The 25772-nt window shown below is 38.7% G+C and overlaps 1 protein-coding gene and 1 long non-coding RNA gene across 4 annotated transcripts in view; one reads left to right on the forward strand and one right to left on the reverse strand.

Moving 5' to 3' along the window:
* The window catches only part of CRB1 (crumbs cell polarity complex component 1), a 92038-nt gene that overhangs the window by 44620 nt on the left and 21646 nt on the right, over positions 1 to 25772 (forward strand). For all 3 annotated transcript variants that reach the window (XM_090146140.1, XM_090146141.1, XM_031595802.2), the window contains 6 exons: positions 11965 to 12918; positions 16101 to 16651; positions 17076 to 17241; positions 19495 to 20398; positions 21887 to 22015; positions 24988 to 25114. In XM_090146140.1, coding sequence (XP_090002266.1) covers positions 11965 to 12918; positions 16101 to 16651; positions 17076 to 17241; positions 19495 to 20398; positions 21887 to 22015; positions 24988 to 25114 — 2831 coding nt within the window. The remainder of the gene's footprint in view (positions 1 to 11964; positions 12919 to 16100; positions 16652 to 17075; positions 17242 to 19494; positions 20399 to 21886; positions 22016 to 24987; positions 25115 to 25772) is intronic.
* Positions 22009 to 25019, reverse strand: LOC149916820 (uncharacterized). The gene is made up of 4 exons (XR_016469127.1): positions 24946 to 25019; positions 23024 to 23096; positions 22582 to 22719; positions 22009 to 22092 (listed from the first exon to the last, which is right to left on the reverse strand). It is a non-coding gene; the product is annotated as an uncharacterized LOC149916820 (long non-coding RNA).

Here is a 25772-nt window from a genome sequence, read left to right on the forward strand (position 1 = left end):
ATAAAAAGCACCTCATCTAGGCTCAGAAATGTCAGTAGTAATTACAAACTTTGTTTCCAAGTATAATCAATTCTTTATTTATGGTGTGAAATGTTTTTTACCCTTTTGAACTTTCACTATTCTAAGCGAACCTATATTGTTGGCATGTTCCTTTAAAAGTAATTGCTTCTGGACTGAGAAATTGAATGTCAAGTTCCAACTTGACGTAAATTAAATGGGTTACATTAATAGTCTGGCCCATGGTAGAAGTGAGTGTTTCGGTTCTGGGTTTGACTTCAGGACACGACCCCTTGATCACACAGGTCAGCACAGATGGGAAATATTGAACAGGTACCCTAGGTTGACATGGGAAAGAAAGTGTCTTGTACTGATGTATCACAAACTGTCTGATCCACTAAAAAGAAGTAGTGTCAGGCTCCACAGAGAATAAAGCTTGCTTATCATAGGTCATTACGCTCTTCAAAAAAAAAAAGAGTGGTTGGAAGGACAATCACAATGATGGAAATCCTCAGGGCTGTCATGCACACATAATCTTCTAAACCTTCTTGATTTAACACTGACAAGCCTACATATAGTATGAAGGGATTAAAGAATCCAAACATTTTTTACAGTACAGCCACGTCTCAAATTTCTCACCTGTACCTGTTACATACAACATACAGCATTTTACATTTAAAAGAGGGTTATCACTGTAGCTGGGTCTCACACTTATGTGATCTGGTCTTACGTAGACTTCTATTGCTGGCAGCCAGGCCAGCAAGATCAAGCATTCTTCAAGGATAAAAACCATGTGAAGGTTAAGAGAAGCTTTAATTTTTTCTTTTCTTTTCTTCATTTAATTTTGAAACTGGAAGACACCTCTTGAAATCATCTCACACAACCCCCTTGCTCAAAGTAGGGTAAGCTTAGACGCACTGTATCTTACCAGGCTCTGCTGTGAAGTCTTCTCCCTTGCTTTCAGGTATTTATATGCACTGAGAAGATGCCCCCGAGCCTTCTTCTCTCTATGATGAACAACCTCAGCTCTCTCAGCCTTTTCTCAGAGACATATTTTCCAAACTATTAAAGATTGTTGTGATACTTTGCTGCACTTCCACTTGTTTCTTTATCTGGAGAGCCTGATGTGATCTCACTACTGCCGAGCAGAGGCAAAGGGTCATCTCCATTACTTGCTGGCAACTCTTGTCCTAATTCAGCCGAGGAGGCTGTTGGTCCTTTTTGCTGCAGGAGTACATTGCTGAATCCCATTCAACTTGTTAGCCAGCACTGCAGACACTCAGCCTATGCATGGCTCGGTGCATGAGGCTGCCCCTCAGCAAGTGCAGGGCGTTGTACTTCCCTTCCCTTTGTTGAACTTCTAGAGGTTCTGAAGGTTGCCCATTTCTTTGATTTGAGGTTCCTCGGAATGGGAACACAACTGTTTGATGTATCCACCACTCTTCCCAATTTTATATATGTGTATGTACGTGCGTATGTATGTATGTATGTATATCTATATGTATGTATGTATGTATGTATATCTATATGTATGTATGTATGTATGTATATCTATATGTATGTATACATACCCCAGTTTTAATCCATTTGCTGATCACTAGTGCTTTTTCTTTGATCAGACTTGGGAGAATTATACCTTGCTGGCAATTAGTTATCACTGATGAGACCCAGGTCTACTGTCTTCTCAGGGAAATAAAAGCATGTTTGGACAGTGAATAATAAAAATAAGCTGGTTAAGAGAACACCAAAATTAATTTTATGTGATATACTACATGAAAGCTCTTTTATACAAATTGTTCCCTGTAGCAATTAGCTCTCAATTATTCAGGGCTTGCCAGTGGGAGAAACAGAAGTGATAAAACTTAATATCCTTATGTCTGCCCATTTGCACTATTTCAAATAAACTCTGGCTAAAATAAGGCACAAACTGTTTCTGTTTAGGTACTCTGACCGATTTCTTCAGCTAATGAAATTTAAAGAATATAAGAAAACCTTTTACTGATTATCTGGGTGTCTATACCCTTATTTAGAAAAAAATAAAAAGAATTTACTTAGAAAAGGACTTCTGCTGATTTTTTTGAAATACATGGATTAAGGAAAGCACGCTTTCTCTGGCTGACACTGAACTCTGCACTTTCCATAAACAGTCTCATAAAAGAAAAGAAGCCCAGTACAGACAGCTAATTTGTGCTGATAATTAACTGCCTGAAGTAGATTTGGTGGATCTGATTCTGATTGCTCTCCCACTGCTGTGATTCTTAGAGTCTGGCTGTGTTAAAAACACAACACTATTACAGAGTATCATAGTGATCAATACTTTTATGGCTGTACTCACTGTACTGTGGGCACCATATTTTCTTAACAGAGAGGATTAAGAATCTGTTACTAGGCCTGTGTATGAGGCCAGAACACTGTGTTCAGTCACTAGCTGTAGTAACAAATAGAGAAAATGATTTAAATGATGTCTTTCAAGTATATCTGCACAACAATAGGAAGACTATCTGTATTGCATACCTCTAGCATGAATCATCCTTAAAAATGATGGCCAAAAGTCCACAGCATGCTCATACAATTTTAACTGAAGTCCCTCATGTTCCCAGTGGGATGGTTATGTGACCTGGTGAAAATGGCACTTGTTTAGGTGTCAGGCTTCCCAGCTTCAGGATGTATTAAAAATATATGAAATCTTAGATAAACAATTCCTAGACGTTGTTTAGGTGAGTTTTCACACTTCAAAAGAGCTAACATTGAATGGAATAAGAGAAATGAAAAAGTCAAAAGAGTATGATCTCCTGCCATTTCCATCGGTATTGAATTTGATGACAGTTTACAATCCAAGGTCTTCTGCATCTACTACTAGCCTATAGCAAGCCACAGCTATTTACACAGGAAAGAAAACCCATCAGGTAGAATTGCCTTATAAAAGATTGTAGAATTGGATAGTTTGAGGTAAAGTAATTGTTCTTCTGCATTTAAAATGATAAGGATGTACAAATACATCCCATAGGAACAGAGAAATATAATTTTACAAACTATGAACCAAAACCACCTTTATACAATTTATACAGCCATTCAGTCCACAGCTTAAAATGCACACAGTATGCACATGCCATGTATGTTCACACATACATAGTTTATATTTTTCTGTTCTCAGGTCTCCATCCCCAGTTAGGTTCTATAGGCCCAATTAAAACTATGATTTTCTAGCTTGCTGCCTTTTTCAGATTCTCTTAATATTGACTGACAATGAAGTTATGTAAATACAATCGCCTTTGTGCATTGTGGAGACTTGTTTTAGTAATATGGAGAACCTTGCAGATGGCTGATTATTTTCAAAGCAGAGGCCGTGCCACACCAGGCAGCACAGTGGCTGTGCTTGCCCAGCTCAGTTAAAGCAAGATAGAAACAGCCAACAAGAGACAAGGTAGAAAATCCCTCTTAGGGGAGACTAGTCACATTTCTCAGTGGAAGTGTTCATCAATAGCAAGCACTCTTCTAAAGCCCTTACATGTTTGTAAAGGTGAAAATTCATTTGTTTTCCAATTCCAGAGTGAATCATATGCTCCAAACAGATTTTTAAGTCAATGAAACATGACCTTGTATGATCTAATTAAACAACTCAAAGGTATTGGTTGCTTTAAGATCCCTCTGGATACACTTCAGTTCAAATGCACACACATCATCTGAATGTACAAGCTCGTAAGTCTACCAAAAATGCAAATTAGATAATTAATGATTTGAATTAAGGAATCTTACTGCAGCAGTAATCTTCTGAAACATAAAGCATGAAAAACGCCCGAACAAAACACACAGAAAATAGTCTGAAAGTACAAGAAGAAATAACTTTCTTCATTTCCAAATACCTACTACATAACCATATATAAATTCATCAAATTCTATGAAACCCAGTAACCATTCCAGTTTATTTTCTGAATGATGTCCTGACCTTGCTTTGAGTGGAAGACTGGATGTCTAGCCTTCTTGGCCATTTAATCTCCAAAATCTTACTTGCTAAGTGAGAAATTTATTTCTTAGTATTATCCCCTATCATCTTTCTCCACTGAACTTTTTCTTCCTTCTTTTATTTGCCCTTCTTTTTTAATCTATCATCTTTCTCCACTGTTGCCTTTCACAGCCTGTGCTGTCCGTCGCTGCTCTCCCATCAGCCCTTCCCAGCTCATGTCAGTGAGCTGCATGCATGTTGTTAGTGCAGCCAGAAACCCTGCTCAGGAAGGATGCTGCCTGGAAAAACCGGGCTGCCACTGTTCCATTTTCATTCTTCCCTCCATCAGTCAACCACAACAGCAGCTGCTTCTTTTACTAATATATAAAGCTGACTAAAAATAGGGAAATTAAAGGAAAATGAGTGCCATGCAGGGACATATTTCTTCACCACGTTTCTCTTTACTCCAGATTCAGACCCTAATCCTACAATTGGATCCACATGGCCGGCTGTGTTAATCAAAATATGGGACAAAGGTGTAGGCTACAAGCAGCAGTTTTGCCATGCTGCCTGTCTAGGACATGGCCCCGTGCCATTCGCAGGCGATATTTTTCTGACCTCTGGCTGTGCCACTCACACAGCCTTGCGTACGGAGCACTGCAAAGCAGGCACGTGGAAAAGGCTGCCTGATCTACTCAGAAACCAAAGCCAATGCTTAAATCGGTCGGCTGTTTCCAATATATATAAAATAAAATAAACACGCCGAATCTCACTAAACAACTAATCACCTACATGGCTTTTTTTTTTTTTTTTAATGTATGAATGAATGAAAACTGTTTTAGGTGTGACAAAACATGTGAAACAAGTGGAAAAACATTTCCAAGTACTTCTGCCCTCAAAAAAACTTTAATGATTGAAGAGATTAAGGGATTGGGCTTTTTAACTGCTTTAAAAAAGAAAGCATTTTTTACTGAAAATTCAAACTAGTCTGTGAAGGTTCAGGCCAGCAAAATTTGAAAGGATTAAGTTACAGCATGCCATACTGAATGTGGCACATTATGAATTCCATATTCCTCAGCTAGAGTGACATATTTAATGATTAAGCCAAGTCATTGCACTCTATTTCTATTTTAATATTTTTTTTCCTAACCAGTATTAACTTCATATGTCCATTTCAAATGGCAAGAGGAAAAAAGCAGAATAGTGAAATTGTCTTCAATAAAGGAATAACTAGGAAGGTCTTTCAACTTTACAAAACTAGAGATCTGTGTGAAAGTTATCATGTGCAAATTATCCCAATGTTAGGATGCTTATTATCTTCCCATTTTAAAGTATCCCGTTTTCCATACGCTCCAGTTCTGCCCTGTATTCTGCCTTTTGTTTCAAACGAGTATTTCCTGCTAAGACAGTAACAGAAATTGCCATACTAGGTCAAATTACTGGTCACATTAAGTTCAATATCCAACTGAAGGAAAATAGCAGAATACAATCCATTTAAATACCCCTCACTTTCTCTACCGTGATGTACATAAGAGAAAAACCTCCTTCCTGACCTCCATGACAATTGATTTATGCCCAGGAGCATGAATTTTAATTTGATGACATGGAGATGGTCAATTTATTGCCTTGCTCTTACTCACTGATGAACATGCATTTCCTCCTTCCAGCAAAGAGTAATTATCCCTTCGCAATTATCAGCATAGATGTGGCAAAGTTAGAATTTCCATGATTGTCTGCTAAGACCTGGAGGCCTGAAGAATATATGCACTGCTAGATCTTTTCGCTGGGTTCAGTGTTAATGAGCCCCCTCTAAAATAGTTTTTTCTGCCTAAAGCAGGATTTTGTAACAAGCATTTCTAAAACTATAAAATGTAGGTAGAGGAAGTGTTATTGCAGACTCTTTGTCTTCATCTTCCAGAAAGCATATTCTAAAGGGTATGCTGCTATTTAAGTTTCTCTAACATTTACTCCTGCTTGTATTTTATACCAAGATGTGTATACATACATCTGTATTTATAAATAGTTTGACACACCTACGGCTCAGTTGCTGGGATTTATTTTATTTAAGAAAATCACAGAGCTGTAACCACATCCCCTTTCCTCCTCTTGTCTTTAATAGCATGACTTTTTCAGTCTCTACTCACAAGCCATATTTTCTAAACCTATGATTATTCTCATTGCTCTTCTGTGAATTCTTCCCAACTGATCCAAACCTTCCTTGCAGGAGCTTGATATTCCTGCTAAGCTATGACCTATGACTTTGTAAACAGGTGTGATTATTCCACCTTACTGGTGACCCAAGACTATATGAACTGAGTTAGTCCTTCCAGAATCTAATCCAGCACTTTTCAGACCATCACTCCAATTTCTTAAATTCATCTGCAAAGCTAATCCTTTTCTTTAAAATACTCAAATTTTGTCTTTAACTCTACATTAACAGACAACTTAATAAGCAAACTTTCTATCCCATCATCCACATGTTTTATGAAAATAACTAGAGCAGACGTAGGACAATCTCAAACCATACTCAGCAGAACAACAACTAATTTCTGGTTGGAATTACACAATTTTTACACCCAATATATAGTGGCTTTATATAGATCAGTTTCCTTGTTTAGCATATGAAAATGTTATCAAAGAAAATACTGTATTTATTTCTGTTATTAAAAACCTTGTAACAATTAGAGTAGGTTACTTGACTCTACCATCTCCTGTAACTCACTTTTTCATGACACTTGTTCAAAATAACCTGCTAATGGTTCTGACATGGCTTTGGGCAGTTTGCTAAATACCCTGGTATGAGGTTTTTCATTCTTGGAGTGTCAGCAACTCAATGTTGTCACTGAGCTGTAGTAATATATGTCTACCCCAAGCTGGTGACAAAGCATATGTTCATAATCTTACCTCAGAACATTTATCAGTGTCATGTTGTAAAAGGAGGCTGAGAACCTCCAAATTTTTCTTGTTATTTCCAAAATAAAAAAGCATTATTAGTGCCACAGCTAGAGCTGCAGCACAAGACATCTGATAAGTACCTGCATAATAACTTGTCAACGGTTACTTCCTTTTGCTTAAAATTTAGTTACTTACCTTTCAAAGAGTCTGGATGACATTCCTACTCCATGATGTTTGAATATGAATAATCACTCTGTGCCACACGCTGTATGGAAAAGCAGTTTTCTGGGCACCACAATGGAGATAACCATGCACTGTAGATTAACTGAATCCAAAATTGTATCTTGTGAGCAGGTCTTCTGGTGAACCTAAAGCTACATTTAACACAAAGTCAGGAATCTCCTAATTAATGAAGAAATGAGTTGAGGGAGGGGAAGGAGTTGATAAATACCTGTTTGCAAAAAAAAAATAAACAGTTTCCTGGGAGCTTTCACAACTTGATCAAACCTTTGTGAACAAAGATCTGGACCATAGAGATAATTTCTCACTCAGTGATAAGATTATTTTTATATTCTGGAGTGAATAAGTCAGAAAGAGACTTCAGGATCCATTGTTGAAGTTTTAAAATGGGAAACTACCAAAAGAACAGATCTGAATGCATAGCTGGTCATGTGTCAGTTGGATGGTATAAATAGCAACCTGGGAAAAAGCTATCTTGCTTTGGAAGTATTCCAGTAACTGCACAGGGTTACTGCTCTAGCAATATTTTATGCAATTCATAATATAAATAAAGTGATATGAAAAAGTCTGTTGTCACAGATAAATACTTCAATCTACCAAGCTCTATCATTATTTTTCAGTCATTAAATTAGGGCCAAATCAGAATGTCTTTCTCAAGAGCTGAAGAAGAGAAATATTTTGATAAATGATTTTTTTTTCTGTCTTCAGCACATTCAAAAATCTGCAGATGCTAATTTCTGGTGAGTGGTACAGTGAAAGTCAGTGGAACAAAAACACTTTACAAAACAAAGAAACCAGACAAACTGTAGGTCTTGTCTGTTTCCTTACAGACATAGACAGATTTCTGAATGGCAGTGACTGCAAAAAGATTGGTCTGGCTTTATAAACCACCTGAAAACCAAAGAAAATATGATCCTTAAAAGAAGAAGTCCTATCAAAAGAGTGACAAATCAGTTTTGTATAGAACCTCGAAATGTGACTCTCAATGAAACACCACCAGAGTTCAGTGCGAGCATATTCAGACTGAATGTTCTGAAAAGGAATGTAAGTAGAATACATATCTATTGCGTAAGCACTTTAATGAGTCTTACTTTAAGCCTTGTTGATCTGGCTTGGGCAAAATACACCATCAGACTACATCAGCAGGTACAGAAGTGGAGCAAGCTAATCCTGGAACAGACGCCTTTATATCAAGCACTGCTTTGAATTTTGCAGAAACTTACTTTGTGGACTGCATAAATGCTAAACCATTTTTTTTTACTTCAGAAAAAGATGGTTGCAACTAGGATACAGGTTTACATCATTTTAATGACAATGTTTACAGGTAAATATTTTCTTTTTGTGTACTAATATGTGCACTTAGGCTGTATAGAACACATCACAGCTGTCTGTCCAGACTGCTTGCTTGTACTTGCGTGGTATTTATTAAGTGTCAAGGAACAGGAAAGCAATTTCTAACTAAAGGTGTGTATGAAAAGTGTAATTTGGGTAACAGTTTTATATTGGTTTAGTAGATATGAAAATTAGAGGTGCTTAGTAGAAGTAGGCTTGAAAAATTGCTTTTGTCATTCTGCTTCTGTAAGAAAAGCTTTTCTGCTAAATTTGAAGCAGATAGTTTAAAGGATTAATGGGTAGAGAATAGCTACCCTGTAGTAGTAGCAGGTGAAAAAAAGCGACAAAGCTTTGACTGGTCTTTTCAAACATAGTCCAAGGGGCTGCTTCATCTCTGTTTTGAATGAAGCTTTGTAGGAGGAAGAAATACTTTTTACCTATAGGAATAGGATAAAAAATATTCACAATATATTTTCCTGAAATTTTGGGTAGGCATGTAATATATTTAGAAGAGAAAATGCTGAATGACTTCACTTTAAAAATACAAATACGTTTAGCTGAGCAAATGTACACAACCCTGAAAAAAACATTCCTCACAGTTGCTTTTCAGAATTCATTTTTTTACATGCTAGCTTCTCCTCCAACCTGAGCTATTTGAACTGCTTATACAGCTCTATAAATATTGGCTAATCCTTTTATCTAGAGTGCTTTTATCTTGAGTGACAGTGGTCTTTGCTTGCATAGCAGTTGGCAGATAACAAGCAGTATCAACCACCCACTTGTAAGAACAGCTGATTTATTTATTCCTGATATGAAAAAATGATTTGCTTGCTTTTTGTTGCGACCTATATTTATGTTTCTGTTTCTGCTAATCCTATTATGAGATATCAGCCATTTGAATCTGTGTTTATATGTATGTACAAACAATATGTATATAGGTACCTCCAAATTCATTATTTCACAACATATTATTAACGTAATTACTTAAAAAATAAGCATTTGTATTCTGACACTGAAACACTTATGAAATTGCACATAATGAAGTCATGCTATGAAAGTCACTTTGCAGTTAGAAACTGATGTTTTCACATTCTATGGGAAAATAACACACCAAAAATAGCATGTCTCCATTTTAAAAACTGCTGCTATGTCTCTGTTAGACACCAATATTTGTGTTACAAAAGTGTTATCTTTAAATTTAAATACAGAAACATACAATTTCCAAACAAGTTTAGCACATTCATGAAAACTTTTCATTAATTTTACTTCTAGTTTGATGAGGTAGAGAACGACACAGACACTGAACATTGCATTGGGTTTGGTCCATGCATGTTTCAGCTGCCTGTGGACAAGTCCCTCCTACAGTGTGCGGCTGCAGGCAGAAGTGCTGCCTTGCAGGGGCTTGGAATACTGAACAAATGTGCACAGAGTGGAACATGCAGCAGTAGAGTAGCTGGGCAGGCACCACTGCATGCCATTCACTTGGTTGATCTTTTTAAATGATGGTTTTATATTTTTTTCTATGAAAGGTTTAACAGTAGCCCCCAGTCTATAAATCCTTACGTTCGCACTGATCACTCTGAGGCTCAGTAGCAAAGCTAAGTACAAACCTGATCCTAGTGCTTTTAGGAATTATTTTTTCTCTCTGACACAAAAACCCAATGAAACCCATATTTCTACAGCTGTCACAGTAAGACCGAGCAGTCTACAAGACCTGTGGACACATCGCTCTGGATGTCAAAGCAGGAGATGTACTAAAACATTGATTGAAACAGGAAACAGCTCACGGTGACTTCACTTTTCATATACCAGAGCAGTAAAAGCAGGACAAGTCGCTAACACAGAAATTGCCATAAACCGGGCAAAGCAGGCATTGTTCTGGCCCCCAGTCAGAACAGGTTTGTGAAGCGCACATCACTTTGGGAAAGTCAGTCCTGATGATTCATATTTCTGCCAGATGCCACTATACATTAAGGTATACAGACATCTCATGTTGGAATAAATATAAGCCTGGCTGGAAAGCAGAGAGACTGCTGCGTATAACCCTGCTGTCAGACCAGGGAGGGCACGGTGGTGTTTGATACTCTGAGGCTTCAAGCAGAAACTGTGCTATAATAAAGGAGAACACTGTAATGAGGAAGATCACTGCTAAGAGGGCCTTTTACGTATGTACTGTGACCGCTTCACTTTGCCTAATCTTAAAAACAATCTCAGCCAACTCTGAGTTCCCTCTATAACTTACCTCTCTCTAAGATGGATACAGTTACAGCTGTGATTGAATAAAGTGGACAGGCAGGGAATTAGCCTTAGTAGATACATTTATCTGCTGCTATCTGAATCTATTCATTGTGGCTGAATGCTGCTCTGTAATTTTCCATGAAAAAATGACTGTATTTTGCTATAAAATAAAGCTCTATGTGAATTTGTAAGTAAAACTAGGTGTGGTGCCTAGTACCTGGCTGTGGCTCTGTGGGTCTCATCTTGCAGGCACCTCATATGGTGAGCAAGCAAGGAGCTGCTGAAGGCAATTCTGCTGCAGGGACAGACATCATTATGCTTATAAATTACTTTGCAGTTATCTTTCAAGCTACTATTTCATATTCTTATCTAGAACAGTGCAAATATTAAGGGTTGTACTTTGCATAAATTTTCAAAAAAGCAGTTGGATATTTTGAATGCTTTCAAGACAAGAAAGATGTTTTCCCTGATCCATTTCATGCTTACTAGCACAGCAACACATCATCAGTAGAGTAAAACTAACCTGTCTCATGACAGTCTAAACCTAGCTCACGTTCCCTATTAGTGGGTGAACAATCCAAGTGCTCCTGAGAAAAGTTACCATAATTACCATTTTGTAGATGGTCAGTAGTCCAGAGGGATAAGCTGATGAGTTTTACAAGACGAACAGATTTGTCTTCCTTTGTGCAGCCTGACCCAGTATACGTACTTGGGTCACAACCTATCACATTGCAGTGAATGTAAGATGAGGAGCACTCCTGTTATCCTGTATACCAGAAAACAAGCACTATCTGAGAGAAGAGGAAGTAGGAGGCTGCATCACTCATGCTTTAATCACCATCTCTGAGGTATTTGGGAAGATGATCTGTTTCTCTTTTCTTACTTTATAGCTTGAAAATAGTAGAGGTAAAGAACGTTCCACAGTAGATACACCAGGAATATTTTTCTGGATCATGTGGGTTCAGATCCCTCCAACTGCTTCTCTCACATCCTTCTTGTCTCAGTCTGAGATCATAGCTGATAGGCCAGAAGTCACCTCTGCTTTCCTTTTTTTTTTAGGAGATCTGAGATCTATAGTTCATTTGTGAAAAACTACAGTATGCATCTATTCCTGAAATGTGACAACTGCACATTCATTGTGGAGTGGTGCATCCTACACAGATCTCTGATAGAATGCGGGGTCAAGCTCCAGCAGCTCCCTGCTCAATCTGTGAATTTCACTCTTAAGTTAAAGATGATTTAACAGAGCACATGTTCTTAAAAACACCATTCTAGGCTCTAGGTGCTCAATCCAGAATGTCTAATTCTTTGTTCTTTAGGTATTCACTGTGATGAAGACATCAATGAATGTCACACGAACCCTTGCCAAAATGGTGGTATCTGTGAGAACTTTCCTGGGAATTACACTTGCCATTGCCCACCTGCAGACAAAGAAGGGATTTTTTACGGCGGCTGGAACTGCACAGAAATCCTCCATGGCTGTACTGATCAACAATGCCAAAATAATGGAATATGTATCCCGAATTTAAAAAATGGCCATCATGGCTTCAGCTGCATATGCTCACCTGGATATACTGGAATACACTGTGAAACTGTAACTACATTTTCTTTTCAAGGAAATGGTTTCCTTTGGTTGAAGAATCCCACAACCACTACAGAGGAATTTTCCTATAATATAAACCTGAGGTTTCAGACTGTGCAACCGTCAGCCTTTCTGTTTTACCGAGGGGAGAAAGACACATTTGTGAAGCTGGAGTTACTGAATGGCTACTTACATTTGTCCGTGCAAGTCAAAAACCAGCCACGGGCTCTTTTGCATATTTCACATAATGTCAGTGATGGAGAATGGCATTCAGTGGAGGTAACCTTGGCAAGAGCTGTTACTCTTAATTTACTTGACAGCTCTTGTGCAGAATCATGTGTCAATAAAACTTCTGCTATGATAGATAATGATCACGTGAGGCTTGCATTTCAGAGCACATTTTTGGGCAGCTTACCAGTGGGGAACATTAGCAGCAGCTCTCAGCTTAACATCAATAATATACATTCTACACCTTCATTTGTAGGCTGTCTTCAGGATATTGAAATAGACTTGAATGTTATTACTCCAGAGAATGCATCACCTGAATCCTCTTTAAACGTCGAGACAGGATGCAGGAAGAAGGACTGGTGTGAAAACAACCCCTGCCAGAACAGGGGCCGCTGTTCCAACCTGTGGCTGAGTTACCACTGTGACTGCTACCGGCCGTACGCGGGGCCGAGCTGCAGAGCAGGTAAGAGCATGTGAAGCCGTCAGCGCTGTCAGGGGGTGTTGAAAACATAACCTGGTCTCAGGGGTGAACCAGCGTGACCCTAGGGATCTCTGGAACTGATTGCCCACCGGTAAGAAGCACGAGGGGTCAGCAGTAGCACATGCTCATTATTTTCTAGTTATTTTCCAGGAAGGCTGCTTTTCAGCTTGACAAAAAGTCAGGCCAAACTGGGGGGATTCTACTCATCCAGTTTTTAAATCTTCTTAGCGCTCTTAGCACTCCATAAACTCTGGAAAACTGCAGTTCACAGGAGGTTATGCACCCCAAGTAAAATTTGAAAGCAACCAAGTCACTTGGAGTCAAAGTCTTATTTTCAAAGCATTCTTTCAGAATTTTATCCTCTCTAGGCTGACATAAAGAAACTCATTTAAGGCCATGAAAGGCCAGCAAAGCACTGCAAGTTAAAAAAAAAAAAATACATACAGATTCCAATTTTACAAAATGAACAAGATTATCCTATTAACTTAATCTGATTAGCCTGAGGAGAATCCAGGTCCTCAGAGGCCGTTCCTTCTCAGCCAGGTCCTGCACAGCTCCGGGCAGTGACTAACGAAGGCTGTGCTACCAGAGAGCTGCTGAGGGCCAGAGGGAGACGTGCCCATGTGTTAGTGAGCAGAAGAGCACATGTCAGAACACAGCCTCTTTGGCAGTGAAGCGGGGATTCAATAGCTGGCAGTGCCTGTAGCGCATTTCCTGCTACAAGTGATCATACTAAGCACAGGCTGAGACAAAGCGGGAGGACACCAGCAGGGCCCCCGCTGTCCCACATCCGTGCTGGAGCAGCAGCAAGTAGCCCTCTGGAGCTGAATAAAGCACATCTCAGGAGCACCAACAGCGCCGTGGTCAGATGAGAACAGACAGACTGTACTGGTGTGGGCTGGCACAGCCGCGCTGCAGCCAGGACAGTCCACTGCCTTACCGCCGCTGAATGGCTGGGCCCAGGGGCTTGCCAGAGGCACTGCTGAAGAAAGCTGTGGCTTGAAATGCACTTCAAAATGTTTAAAGACAGTTTCATTTTGTATGCTGTACTTGATAGGTATCAATACTTTTCAATAGTGTTTTTTTCCCTTATTGCAAAATGACAAAGTCTGAGAGGTAATTGTAACAGACTTCTTTGAAGTCTAGCTGTAATTTATCCAAAGGTTTGGAAAGCAACTTTGGAGTATAGGACAACATCTGGTAAATATGTTGGCCTCCTTATATGAAGTGAAATTAAAACCAGTCAGGGCCAGGAGAGGCTTATGCTGGCATTACAACTGTTGAGAATGATTAGAAAGCAAGCTTTTTTTTTTCCTTTTTTTTTTCTTCTCTCCACTGACCACAGTATTCTTTGCAATGCGTGGCACCATGCCACTTTGATACACAGGTTCTAGATATATGCCATTTTTAAAGGACTATGCTGGGTTGCTTAAAAAGCAGAGTGGGGGAGACGTGTGGCAAGGGATAACGTAAGAAATGCTAGCATCTTTTTGAAGAAAAGTTGCTGCCAAGTATTTAATTGACAAGAGGCAATATTTTCTCTACATACACAAAATAACAAACAGATGTTGACTCATTTTGATCAACATCCAGATGTTGCGACCCAAGAGGTTAATACTGACCAAGGTGATGCTAGCCATCTCATCAAGCAGAAGATCAGACTGATGATATATATATGTATATATATCATGTGTATATATACGTATTTATAAATAGAAATACAACAAAATGATTGCAAACATGAAATACCTTTTTGAGAACTAACAGTAACTAATTCCAGCAGAAATTTTATTTTTACCTACATGAAAGTATGGTTCAGTCTGTAGTACTACCTTCCCAAGAAGGTACTATCTGAAGAAACTGCATGCCTCAAAACACCCGTTTCAATAAATAATTATTTCTACAGGCCAGACTTTTCAACAAGTAGATTCAGAAACAGAGGTAATGTTACTCTTAGTACTAAAATTTTTGAAATTTGATTTATGAAACTGTTTATGAACAACGAAGGGATTTATTCCTTCCAAATAATTGCCAAATAATGCAACTGTGCCACATAGTAGTGAAGTATAATTATTAAAGGTCTGCTAGGATCCTCACATTCAGCACCCTATTTTCATGGCTTTTTTTTAACGTATTCAATTTAAAAAAGCAGTGCTGCAGGCAGCAACTTGACCCATGAGGTCTCACACTAGGAGTTTTACTGTGCAAAAGGGAACTGACTGTTCAGCTATGTGAACATTTAAAAAAAAAATGCTTGGTTTATTCTTTCTATGAATTTGATATATTAAAAAATAGCTCTTGAAAGTGTTTAGGCAGGAAGTCTATAATACCAAGGACAAGATCATGAAACGTGAAGTGCAAAAATAGAAACACTTTGTTGTGCTTTAACGAGATGATTCATCAGAATAAAATACGCTTTGGACTACATATTTTATATCCTTACGAGTCTGAAAATCATTACTGAAAATAAAGAGTAAGGCAGAGAGACAGATGGTTTTGGTTTAATCATTTTAATTGATAAGCCCCCAAAAATAAAAAGGCTCACTCAATCCTAGCTCATTTTTCCCCATGACACAGTAGCATTATAAGCACTCAGGAGTGAGCAGAACTCATATTAGAACTTACTGAGTCTGTTGAAAAACCTGTGCAAGACAAAATAGGTGTGCTATCTGTAAGTTTTACACAAGAGGGTTTTGCTAAGCAGCTTTTGACAATACAACATAAAAAATCAGTGAAGGTCAAGAATTATGTAAACTTCCCTCATCAGAGGATCAAAGGAACTAGCTTCTTTTCTAAATGATTTTTCTGATGACTAATCCAGGAAAATGTAGAAATTTGTCCTTCTTAACCTGTTAGCAAACATAGTATCACATAGAGCATGATAAAGGGGAAAATTGTGCACAATAATATAACATCTGGTCCTGTACTGGGGCCTAATGTTACAGCCATGGAAGCTGACAGGAGTTTTGGAATAGAAGCTATTTATGGCCAGAAGAAGTCTTTATTCATCCATACATACTAGCACATCTTACTACCATAAGTAAAGTATATAACCAGAAGTAGCTATTTGATCATTATACCGGTTCCTTTGTCATTTAGCCCTGACTATTTTATTTTTCCTCTTTCTTTCCTTTTTCACCTTTTCTCCTGTTGCTAATCCCAAGAGTATATTCCAGGTCGATTTGGATCTGAGGACTCCTCAGGCTATGCTGCTTTTTCTGTTGATGCTACTGAGAATGAAAATCTGAATATATCAATGTTTGTCCGAACACGGAAATCTTCTGGCTTGTTACTGGCTTTGAGAAACAGTACCTGTCTCTATGTAAGAGTCTACTTGGAAGGTGGGAAACTCACAATGTTAGCTCCAAATTCCATGAAGTTATTAGGGAAACATCCTATAAATGATGGAAATTTCTACCTAATAACATTAAAAATAGAACCAAATATGTTGGAATTATTCCAATCCTCTCAATACTTAGGCTTTATTTCTACTCCAGTACTAACCACCCAAAGTAAGGACTTTCTTTACATCGGAGGCCTACCAGATAGCAGAGAAACTGATAGAAATGGCAAGTATTTCAAAGGCTGCATCCAGGATGTAAGAGTGAATAACCAGCCGTTGGAATTCTTCCCCCTCACCAATTCACTGAATTCTTTTATCAACCGAACCCTGATCAACGTCACCCAAGGCTGCAGTGGTGACAATCTCTGCAAGGTAAGAATGATATTTTTCATTGCATTTTCATGTGTTTATCATGGGGAATTAAAAAAACAACAACAACAACAAAAAAACAACGTAACTTTTTGTACAATATATCATGATAATAACATCTTAGCAAAATGTGTAAAAATGCTAGAAAGAGCAGATTTTTATATGCTTTGATATAGCAAAGTTATGATAAATATGATGGATAGTATCACCAAAATGTACTGGCATAGAAGAAAATGAAAATATTTTAAGGTTACAATACTATGTTCACAAATTATTAAAATGTTCTGTGTGGTCTTAGTATTAATCTCTATTGCTTTCCATTGGATATAAAAAGAATTTTCCTTCTTGACAAAAAGTCCTACATTCCTAGAGTTGTGAGTCCACCAAGATTGATTCATACTTTGATTGTCTCTTCTTTTTCCCACAGTCCAGTCCTTGCCACAATGGTGGTGTATGCTATTCAATCTGGGATGACTTCACTTGCACATGCCCCCCTAACACAGCAGGGAAAGCGTGTGAGGAAGTTAAGTGGTGTGAGCTTGGGCCCTGTCCTCATGAAGCACAATGCAAGCTGGTGCATCAAGGATTTGAATGTAGGTAAATTTCAGTTATTCCTGTCATTTTTGGAAATTAGAAACAATTGAAATTTTCATCAGTATTTTCTTAAAACTAAATATTCACTTCTTTAAAAATTCAATGCTATTTCTATAGTATGTGGGTTGCTCTGAATGTAATGCCTCCTATTTTGTTTTCATGAAAATGACAACAGCTACAAAGAGGACAATATTTAAGAGAGCAAATTCTTACCTACAAAGCACTGTTCTTCAACACAGTCACCACCAGTAGCTGAGCATTTTCACCAGTGATGAACAAGAGCCTGCATGCTACGCTTGTGAAAATCTGCACCAGTGGAGCTGATCCACGGTCGCTGCCACCACTGCTGAAATGCACCACCTCTTCACTGCAGTCTCATTCATAGTTTGTCTCCATAAATGTTCAGCAAACATCAGTGAATGTCAGTGGGTGCCATTTTTTCCCTGCATGGAAGAATTCAGGGACATACCTTTGCTTCCTAAACACTTCCATATCAGATGCCAATTTGTCAGACTTCTTCTCTGCTGCTGTCTGTTGCACAGAAAAAAAAAAAATATAATAGGATATGGGCAGGAAGTTTCGACCTCTACTGTCATATCACCAACATCTCCCTCTGACATCACTGGCAAAGGGAATAAAATAAGAGGCATTACTTTTGGAGCATCCCAGTATAATAACAGAAATAACAGTAATAATAACAATTGTAAGTTACATTAATAAGAATATCCTGGCAGATCAACATCAGACATTTTCAGCTAGACCCAACGATGCAGGCACTGATGTTTACGTAACCTTTGCTTTTGACTTATCCAAGAGAGCATGTCAAAGCTGCAGAACAGATTGATACATTGCCAGGCTGCAAGGGTACCCCACACCCCTCCACTGCAAAGAGATAAGACGACATGCAGTGTTGAATCAACTTAGGATGTTCTCCATCCTCCTGAAGATAAAAGCAACATGACATAAATTGCATCACTTTATATTCTTTAGTGTTTAATATCGTTGTAAAAAGTCACCTCAAAACCAGCTGTACAGTTATTAAATTAGTATCTTGGCAAGAAGCAGCATGCCAAGTGGTCTATTTGTTTGAAAATTGATAGCCATTAACTGACTGAACATTAGCCAGCCTGCACATTTTTCCTTCTCTTTCTTTCTCCTTACCACCCTGAACTAGAGCAGAATATAAGCAAGTAGGGATTTTGAAGCCATATTTTCTCTTTTTGCTACCGAAGGCAGAGAAATATACACAGAGTCTGCTAGAATGGTTGATTCTTAGGAATGAGAAGGTTTGTCCACAGAAGATTTCTATCATGGGCAATTTGCATGCAGATCAATATGGTGCTGTTTTCATTGAGATTGTTAGAATCAGCACTGCAGCACTTGTAAATATTTACAGCTGTAATTAAAATAATTGTGCCTTCTCTAATGCACATATTTAATGCTAGTATCAAATATGTTCTCTCAAAATTCACTTCTGCATTTCAGGAAAATGCAAACTCCAACTATACAAAAAAAAAAAAAAAAAAAAAAAAAAAAAAAATCAAAGCAACAAACCAAAACCTAATCATGAAACACACACACACAAATCACACAAGAAGAAACAGACAGAGAGAAAGCTTCTTCAAGAAGTTGATGCAAGGAGAGTCTAATAATGACAAAAACTTATACTCAGTGGTACAGACGACAGTAAAACCTCTTCCCAAATACTGTTTAGAAATTGATACAGTTACATTAAGTCAAATTTGGCTACATTTGTAAACCTGTTCAAAGAGACTGAGCGCCTCAGGCAAAATCAGTGCAGCACCACTGGCTATGGTAACCTGGTTTTCAGCTATTATTTCTTTGCTAAGTGCTTATTCTGGGCTACCCTCACAGAATAAGGAAGGTTCAACTCTTATCTACACTTGTGTACTTACATCAGCTCACTGGTTTTAGTAGACCTACTTCTGATTTACATTACAGTAAATAAGGCCAGAGTCAGTGGGTCACAGTTGCTGTCCCCCTTCCCTCGTTAAAGGGAAATGAGCTGGAAGCTGTAGGATTAGAGTTTCAGGTAGCACTGCCCTGTAATCTTTGCAGCTATAAGAGGCAAGCAAGAATAACTGGGACACTGATGGAATTGGATAGCTTTTCAGTAGAAACAAAAGGATTGAAGTGATGGGGATCATGGGATCTTCATCTCTCTGAAGAGATGCTGTCCAGGTGGACTGGTTTAAAGCTGGCCTGGTTTCTCAATTATTATCTTTGCACAGGTCTCACTAATGCAGTGTTTAGCGGCCGAAGCAGCGCTATATTTTACAGAAGCAACGGGAAAATCGGCAGAGGCCTCACCAATATCGTGTTTGGCTTTCGAACTAGGGACACAAATGTGATACTGCTGTATGCGGAGAAGGAGCCTGAATTTGTTATCATCAGCATTCACAACTCCAAACTGGTTTTCCAACTGCAAAGTGGCAACAACTTTTACATGTTGACTCTCACTAGCTCGCTGACCGTGAGTGATGGGAAGTGGCACCAAGTGATGGTTTCCATGCTGGAGCCCCTGTCTCAGTTCTCGAGGTGGCACATGAGTATTGACAACAGGGACACTGCAACCAGTACAACTGCTACAGGAAGTCTGAACTTTCTAAGAGAAGAGACAGACATCCATGTGGCTGACAAGGCTTTTGACAATTTGGATGGCCTGCGAGGATGCATGAGCACCATAGAAATCAGTGGAATTTATCTCTCCTACTTTGAAAATGCTGATGTCCTGACTAAAAAACCTCAAGAGGAACAATTTCTCAAAATATCTGCAAACCCTGTTCTTACGGGCTGCTTGCAGGAGGATGCCTGCAGCTCAGAGCCCTGTATGCATGGGGGGACGTGTGAAGACTTGTACACCTCCTATCGCTGCATGTGTCCCCCAGGGTGGGCAGGCACCCACTGCGAGACCAACATCGACGAGTGCTTCTCCAACCCCTGTATTCATGGAAACTGCACAGATGGGATCAGCTCTTATGAGTGTGTCTGTGAACCTGGCTACACAGGGTTCAACTGTGAGGAGGACATAGACTACTGCCGTGGCCACCAGTGTGCAAATGGGGCCACCTGCATAGATGGGATTCATGGATATTCATGCCTGTGTGCTGGTAACTTTACTGGAAAGCTTTGCAGGTAATACAGACTAGGTAGGTCCATATGAATTTTTTCAGGTCTCATCTGAGAGATTGTTACACCACTGATGCTTCCATTTAAATGCACATCTAATAAACTGTATATTACAGATCTATACATTATAAGATGCGCATCTACTTGTATACTAACTGTGGCTGTACAATTGATGTACAAAGAGTCTGCAGTACAGAAAGCCATAGAGATCAGTTAGATATGGACAAAGAGAGCGGGAGAGGCACCAGCTCAGATGGGGACAGATGGCAGATTGCAGAGAGGTGGGGAGCAAGGCAGAGCTCTGCTGCCAGCCTGAGTCATACAGCTCCTCAGTGGCAGCATTACAAGTCAGCTGGACAGCTGAGGTAGATGCATTGCAAGGATTTTGAAAAGGTTTTGAATCTCTGAAACTATGTTTTATTAGAGTAACAGCAAACTAGTGAAAGTCTTAGTGGGTGGGTAAGAGAAAGAAGTACAGAAGAGTTTGTAAAAAACTTTTTTTGCCCACCCATAGCATGTTTGCTAGGTATGTCTTTTCCTTCCAGGCTTCTCTCAGCCCAGCAGTTCTGCTGGCTGTGGCACCACACTGCCCACTGCATGCATCACATCTGCTGATCTCACTGTACTGCTTACAGTTCCTCCCAGACACTCCAATGTGAGGGGTGCAGGCTCTCCCTTCACTTGCCCTTCTCTGCACACTGTACGTTTCTCCCTTCTGAAAGATATTAAACAGCTAATTTCTACAGTTACTACAGCTAAGAATCTCTTCCTTCTAATTTAATTTTTAAATGAAAGTCCCTAAAAATGATACAGTTTGATATTCTGACCTACTACCAGCAGTTAGTTATTTTCACCATACAGTCATGTTGGTCTGAATGTAAGGATTTTTTTTTTTTTAAGAGATTAGATTGCAAGAAAAAATGTTAGTTTTTCCAACATCCTTCTACTCTTTGCAGCCACACGCTGCAACGTGACCCAAGCTGTTGTGACCCTGGGGTTGGTGATAGAACTTAGTGCATCCTTGGGAAAGCAACTTCAAATTCAGGGAGTTAAATAAGTGGACCCAAGCATACTGTGCAGTCCCAGACACCAGCTCTGCATTTGTGTAGTGTGGCACCTACCCTCCCCATGCAGGCATGGCCAGCCCAGGCACCTGTCCTGTGAGCACACATAGGCATGGGGTTTCCCTACGATGGAGAAAACCAGGGAGGCACAAGTTCTGTGTGTATTTCCAGAACTATGTGGTCATCTATGGGTAAAATATGATGCCTCCCCTGTTTGCACTGGATGGCATTTGCCAATAGGAGCGCAGCTCTCACTGTTCAGATACTAGCAGTGGTAAGTTGTGCATTCAAACAACAGATTTGCAAGATAGATCTAAACATTTTCCTCTAAAGCAATGGACTAGACTCAGAAAAAGTGAGAACACAAGACATTCAGAAGTGAACAAGGAGAGAGCAAATAACAGCTGTCATTGCCTTTCTATTTATCCAGATATCGAAGATTACCCTATACAGTTTGTGGGAATGAAGACAGAAATCTCACCTGTTACAATTATGGCAACTGTACTGATCTTGGAGGCAAGCTGGCCTGTGTGTGCCTGCCAGGGTTTGCTGGAGAACGGTGAGATGCTTCACTGTATGGAACAGTTCTTGCAAAAGTCATTCCAAGGGTGCACCACCTATAGGGAAATTACCCTCCTGCAGAAATACAGAAAAAGCTGGTTTTCAAGTGTAGCAGTTCTTTGCCTGAGCACCTTTCAGGGCCTGAAAGTATAACAATCTTACTTAGGCAAAAATTACAAATTAACTCAGCAAGGGTCAGTCCAATACAGCACCACTAATGCCAGTACAAGCCTTTATTTCTTAGTGAGTGTTGTACAACTCCTGCTGTTTGGATTCAATGCCATTGTTGTATGTAGGCACACTAGAATGTTATTTTTCTATATATAGGCACACATAAACACATATATCCTATTCATATATGTATAAAAATCAGCCAGAATATACACTGACACATAAATAAGCCAAGCTGTCCTATTTTGACATGCATCCATTGTAAATAAACAATCTATTCTCCTACAGGGATAACATGACGTGAAATATGTGGAAGTGTTATTTTCTTTACTGAATGCCAAAATATGAAAACAGAATTATTATTTAAAATTAAAGTTGAGAAATACTTCTTACCTATTACAGTATGAAACAGAAGGGGCCATCCCAATTTGTATGTAGTACAATAGTTTGCTGCATGATCACGTACCACTTGTTGATTCTCTACAAACACCTCTGCAGCAGGGAGGTCTGAAGGTCTCAGTGCATCAAGTGCTGTAAAAACATAAGAGGACATCATCCCAGTCATAATATGGCCTGAAGTAGTGGAAAATTTCTGAATAGTAAGAAAAGGTATGCAGAACATAAACAGAAAACTAATGACTTTTGCTTGCAGTGCAATTAACATTACATCAGAGTGCAATATCCAAACATTCAGCAGGATCAAGCTGTGCCAGGTTTGCAAACACAAAGCAGCATTTCAACAAATGGTTTTCATTCTTTCAAAATCCGATTAATTCACTGACTTTGTGGAACCCGTGCAGTAAACCAAAAAGGACAGATGAAAATTTCCACCTACCCATTGTGCAGTGTAGTTGGCTGACACATCTGCACTGTACTCTTTTACTCAGCCAGAAGGCCTGCATGCCACACTACAAAAAAAAAAAAAAAAAAAAAAAAAGCTTAAGAAATAAAATAATAAAATAATAAAAGCATGTTCTCAGGCAGTTCTTCAGTGTGTATTTTTTTCAGGACTTCAAGATAAGTCAAAGTGCTTTTTCCTTCTTCCTTCCCCTGCCAGGCAACTTGCTAAGTGCAGCTCTGGGAATGAGCCTTGCTTACATCCACTCCACTGGCTGGCAATAATGTCTATTTTATGGTTCCCGTGATCCTCATATTGAGTAGCAGCCTTGCACCAAGCATACTGCACTATAACTGACAATCAAAGCAAGACATTCTTCTCAAATGTCTAAAATTGACTATTTGTCCTCTTTTCCTCCAGGCTGACACACTGTAAACCAGGAATATTTCTGCTTGCAGAACATAATACATAAGAAAAGAAAAATTTCAGCTCAAACAGTGGACATTTCTTTTTTTCAGAACAATTTCAAATGTATCAGTTAACAAGAAAATTCAAAACAAAATCCTTCAGTCTATTTATTGATTAGAATAGTAAAGCAGGCATTTTGGCTTCAAGACAGTATTTCATCCCTAAGAAAACTAATGATGTACAACATTAAAAAAAAAAAAAGAAAAAAAAAGGGTGTATTTCTATGTCAATCAATTGACTTGGGATTACCAGGAAGAAAAGAAATATCAAATAATACTTGAAAAGATTAAATAAAAGGAAACATAGCTGTCTCTTGAAAACAATTATTTCACTGAATTCAGGCAATTTTCAAAATCACCAAAGAGAGTTAGGTTTAAAAGTCTTCCTGTATTTTGTTTTTTCAGTTTTGCATAGGGAAGTTCATAGGTATTTAATTTTTATGGATTGCATTAATACTTAATTTTCAGCTTTCTGATGTACATAAATATAATTTATCATTGGAGGAAGTGGTTGAAACTTTTTCATGGATTAATAAAGAAAACCAGCTAAGAGTGTTTAATGCAAAGAACAGCACTTCTCTAATCTAACACTAACAATGTCTTGAGTGCTTATGGATATAATTAAACAAAACAATTCCTGGTAATTTCCAGTGAATTTCATACATTCTGCTTCAATAGTAAATGTGATTCTTTATCTGGAAAAACAGAGTATTGACCATTATCAGTATTTGAAAAAATGAAGGCAGGGAATTCAGGGGAAGCTTCATCAGGATAGAGAATCACCAAATCGTTACCAGTTTTTAAACAGTTGCAAATGCTTTTCATTAATGGTTTGTTGCCTTAAGAAATTATTAGAACTCAAATTTGTTTTCTCATCAGAATTACTGAAAAGCATGTAATGATACAAATTTAAGCTTTTAAAAACCTTATTCTGCAACTGCCTTTCTTAACATTCTCAGTGCCCACACCCCCTCAGAGAGACCGTATAGGGGATTGTGCTGGACATCTACTGACACTTCAAATTGAAAAAAGAAATGGGTGAATTCTCAGGGGCACAATTCAGTCGTGAAAAAATATGCTTTTGTTTGACTTAGATCTAAATTATCGAGAAGGAAATTGTGCCCTCAGCTTGCAGTAACGATGAAAATGGACCAGCAAGTGTTCAGCAGGACTTGTGCTGTATCCAGCTCTAAAACCACACACCAGCTTTCATTTCACTTTGCTAAGCACCATTAACCAGGAAATGGTCCACAGAAATGAAATTCTGGCTTAACTATCTATGTTTGAAAGTAACACAGGAAGTTCAAGATTTAAGAGAGGCTAATCAAGTCGTTAATAAGATTCTCTGAAGACCACAAACACATGTGGAAATATACTACAGATTTCAAATGGAGCAGCCTCCTCATTAAATGTTTCTGAATTAAAAACGTGCCAGTTTTATGCATTTCGTACCTGATTTCAGGATCTCACTTTTTTTTTCACTCTTCTCCGTAGGTGTGAAAAGGACATTGATGAGTGCAGCTCTGATCCATGCCTGAATGGAGGCCTCTGCCAGAACCTGCTTAACAAATTCCACTGCCTCTGCGACGTGAACTATGCTGGGGACCGCTGTGAGATCGATGTAAGCGACCTCTCCTTCTTTGTCTCTTTACTGTTGTGGCAGAATCTCTTTCAGCTTCTCTCCTATCTTATTTTGAGAATGGATGATGATCCAGCAGTCGAGTGGGGTGACCAGGAAGACTATTAGCAACCCTTTGACTCTTGGTTTAGCAGAACAGAAGATGCCTTGACCAAAGAGCTTAGCAAAGCAATGCAAGCATCTGAGTTTGAAAAATCATTTTATATGTTTTTTGAACTTATGTGAAATGTTCAGTTTTATACAAATCTTCTTCAACTCTGGTTGTAACGTGGAAGCAAACCTTTCAGGTAATATCATGTTACTTTATAAGATATAAGAAAGTGAACGATGAGAACTTTGTGATGCAGTGCTCAGGTCCAATTCTTGCCTGTTTGATGAACTACTTTGGATCTGTGTTAGTGCTTTCACTTCATATTAGAACAAATGCTAGCAAATCTTAAAAAGATTTGCCACACCACTAGAGCATTTCACCACATGCAGGCTGTCAGCACAAATAGTGGAGGAGATCAGAAAGTAAGACATAACAAGGGGAACTTTAAGATACACCTGTGGTAGCATTCAAGCCCTATGCAACGGCTGGCAAAGGTTTGTTGCCCACAGAGAGGTTAATTTTACCATTAAATCTTACTGGTGTCATTAT

Source organism: Phasianus colchicus, chromosome 9, assembly GCF_987193195.1.
Source record: "Phasianus colchicus chromosome 9, bPhaCol1.hap1.1, whole genome shotgun sequence".
NCBI lineage: Eukaryota > Metazoa > Chordata > Aves > Galliformes > Phasianidae > Phasianus > Phasianus colchicus.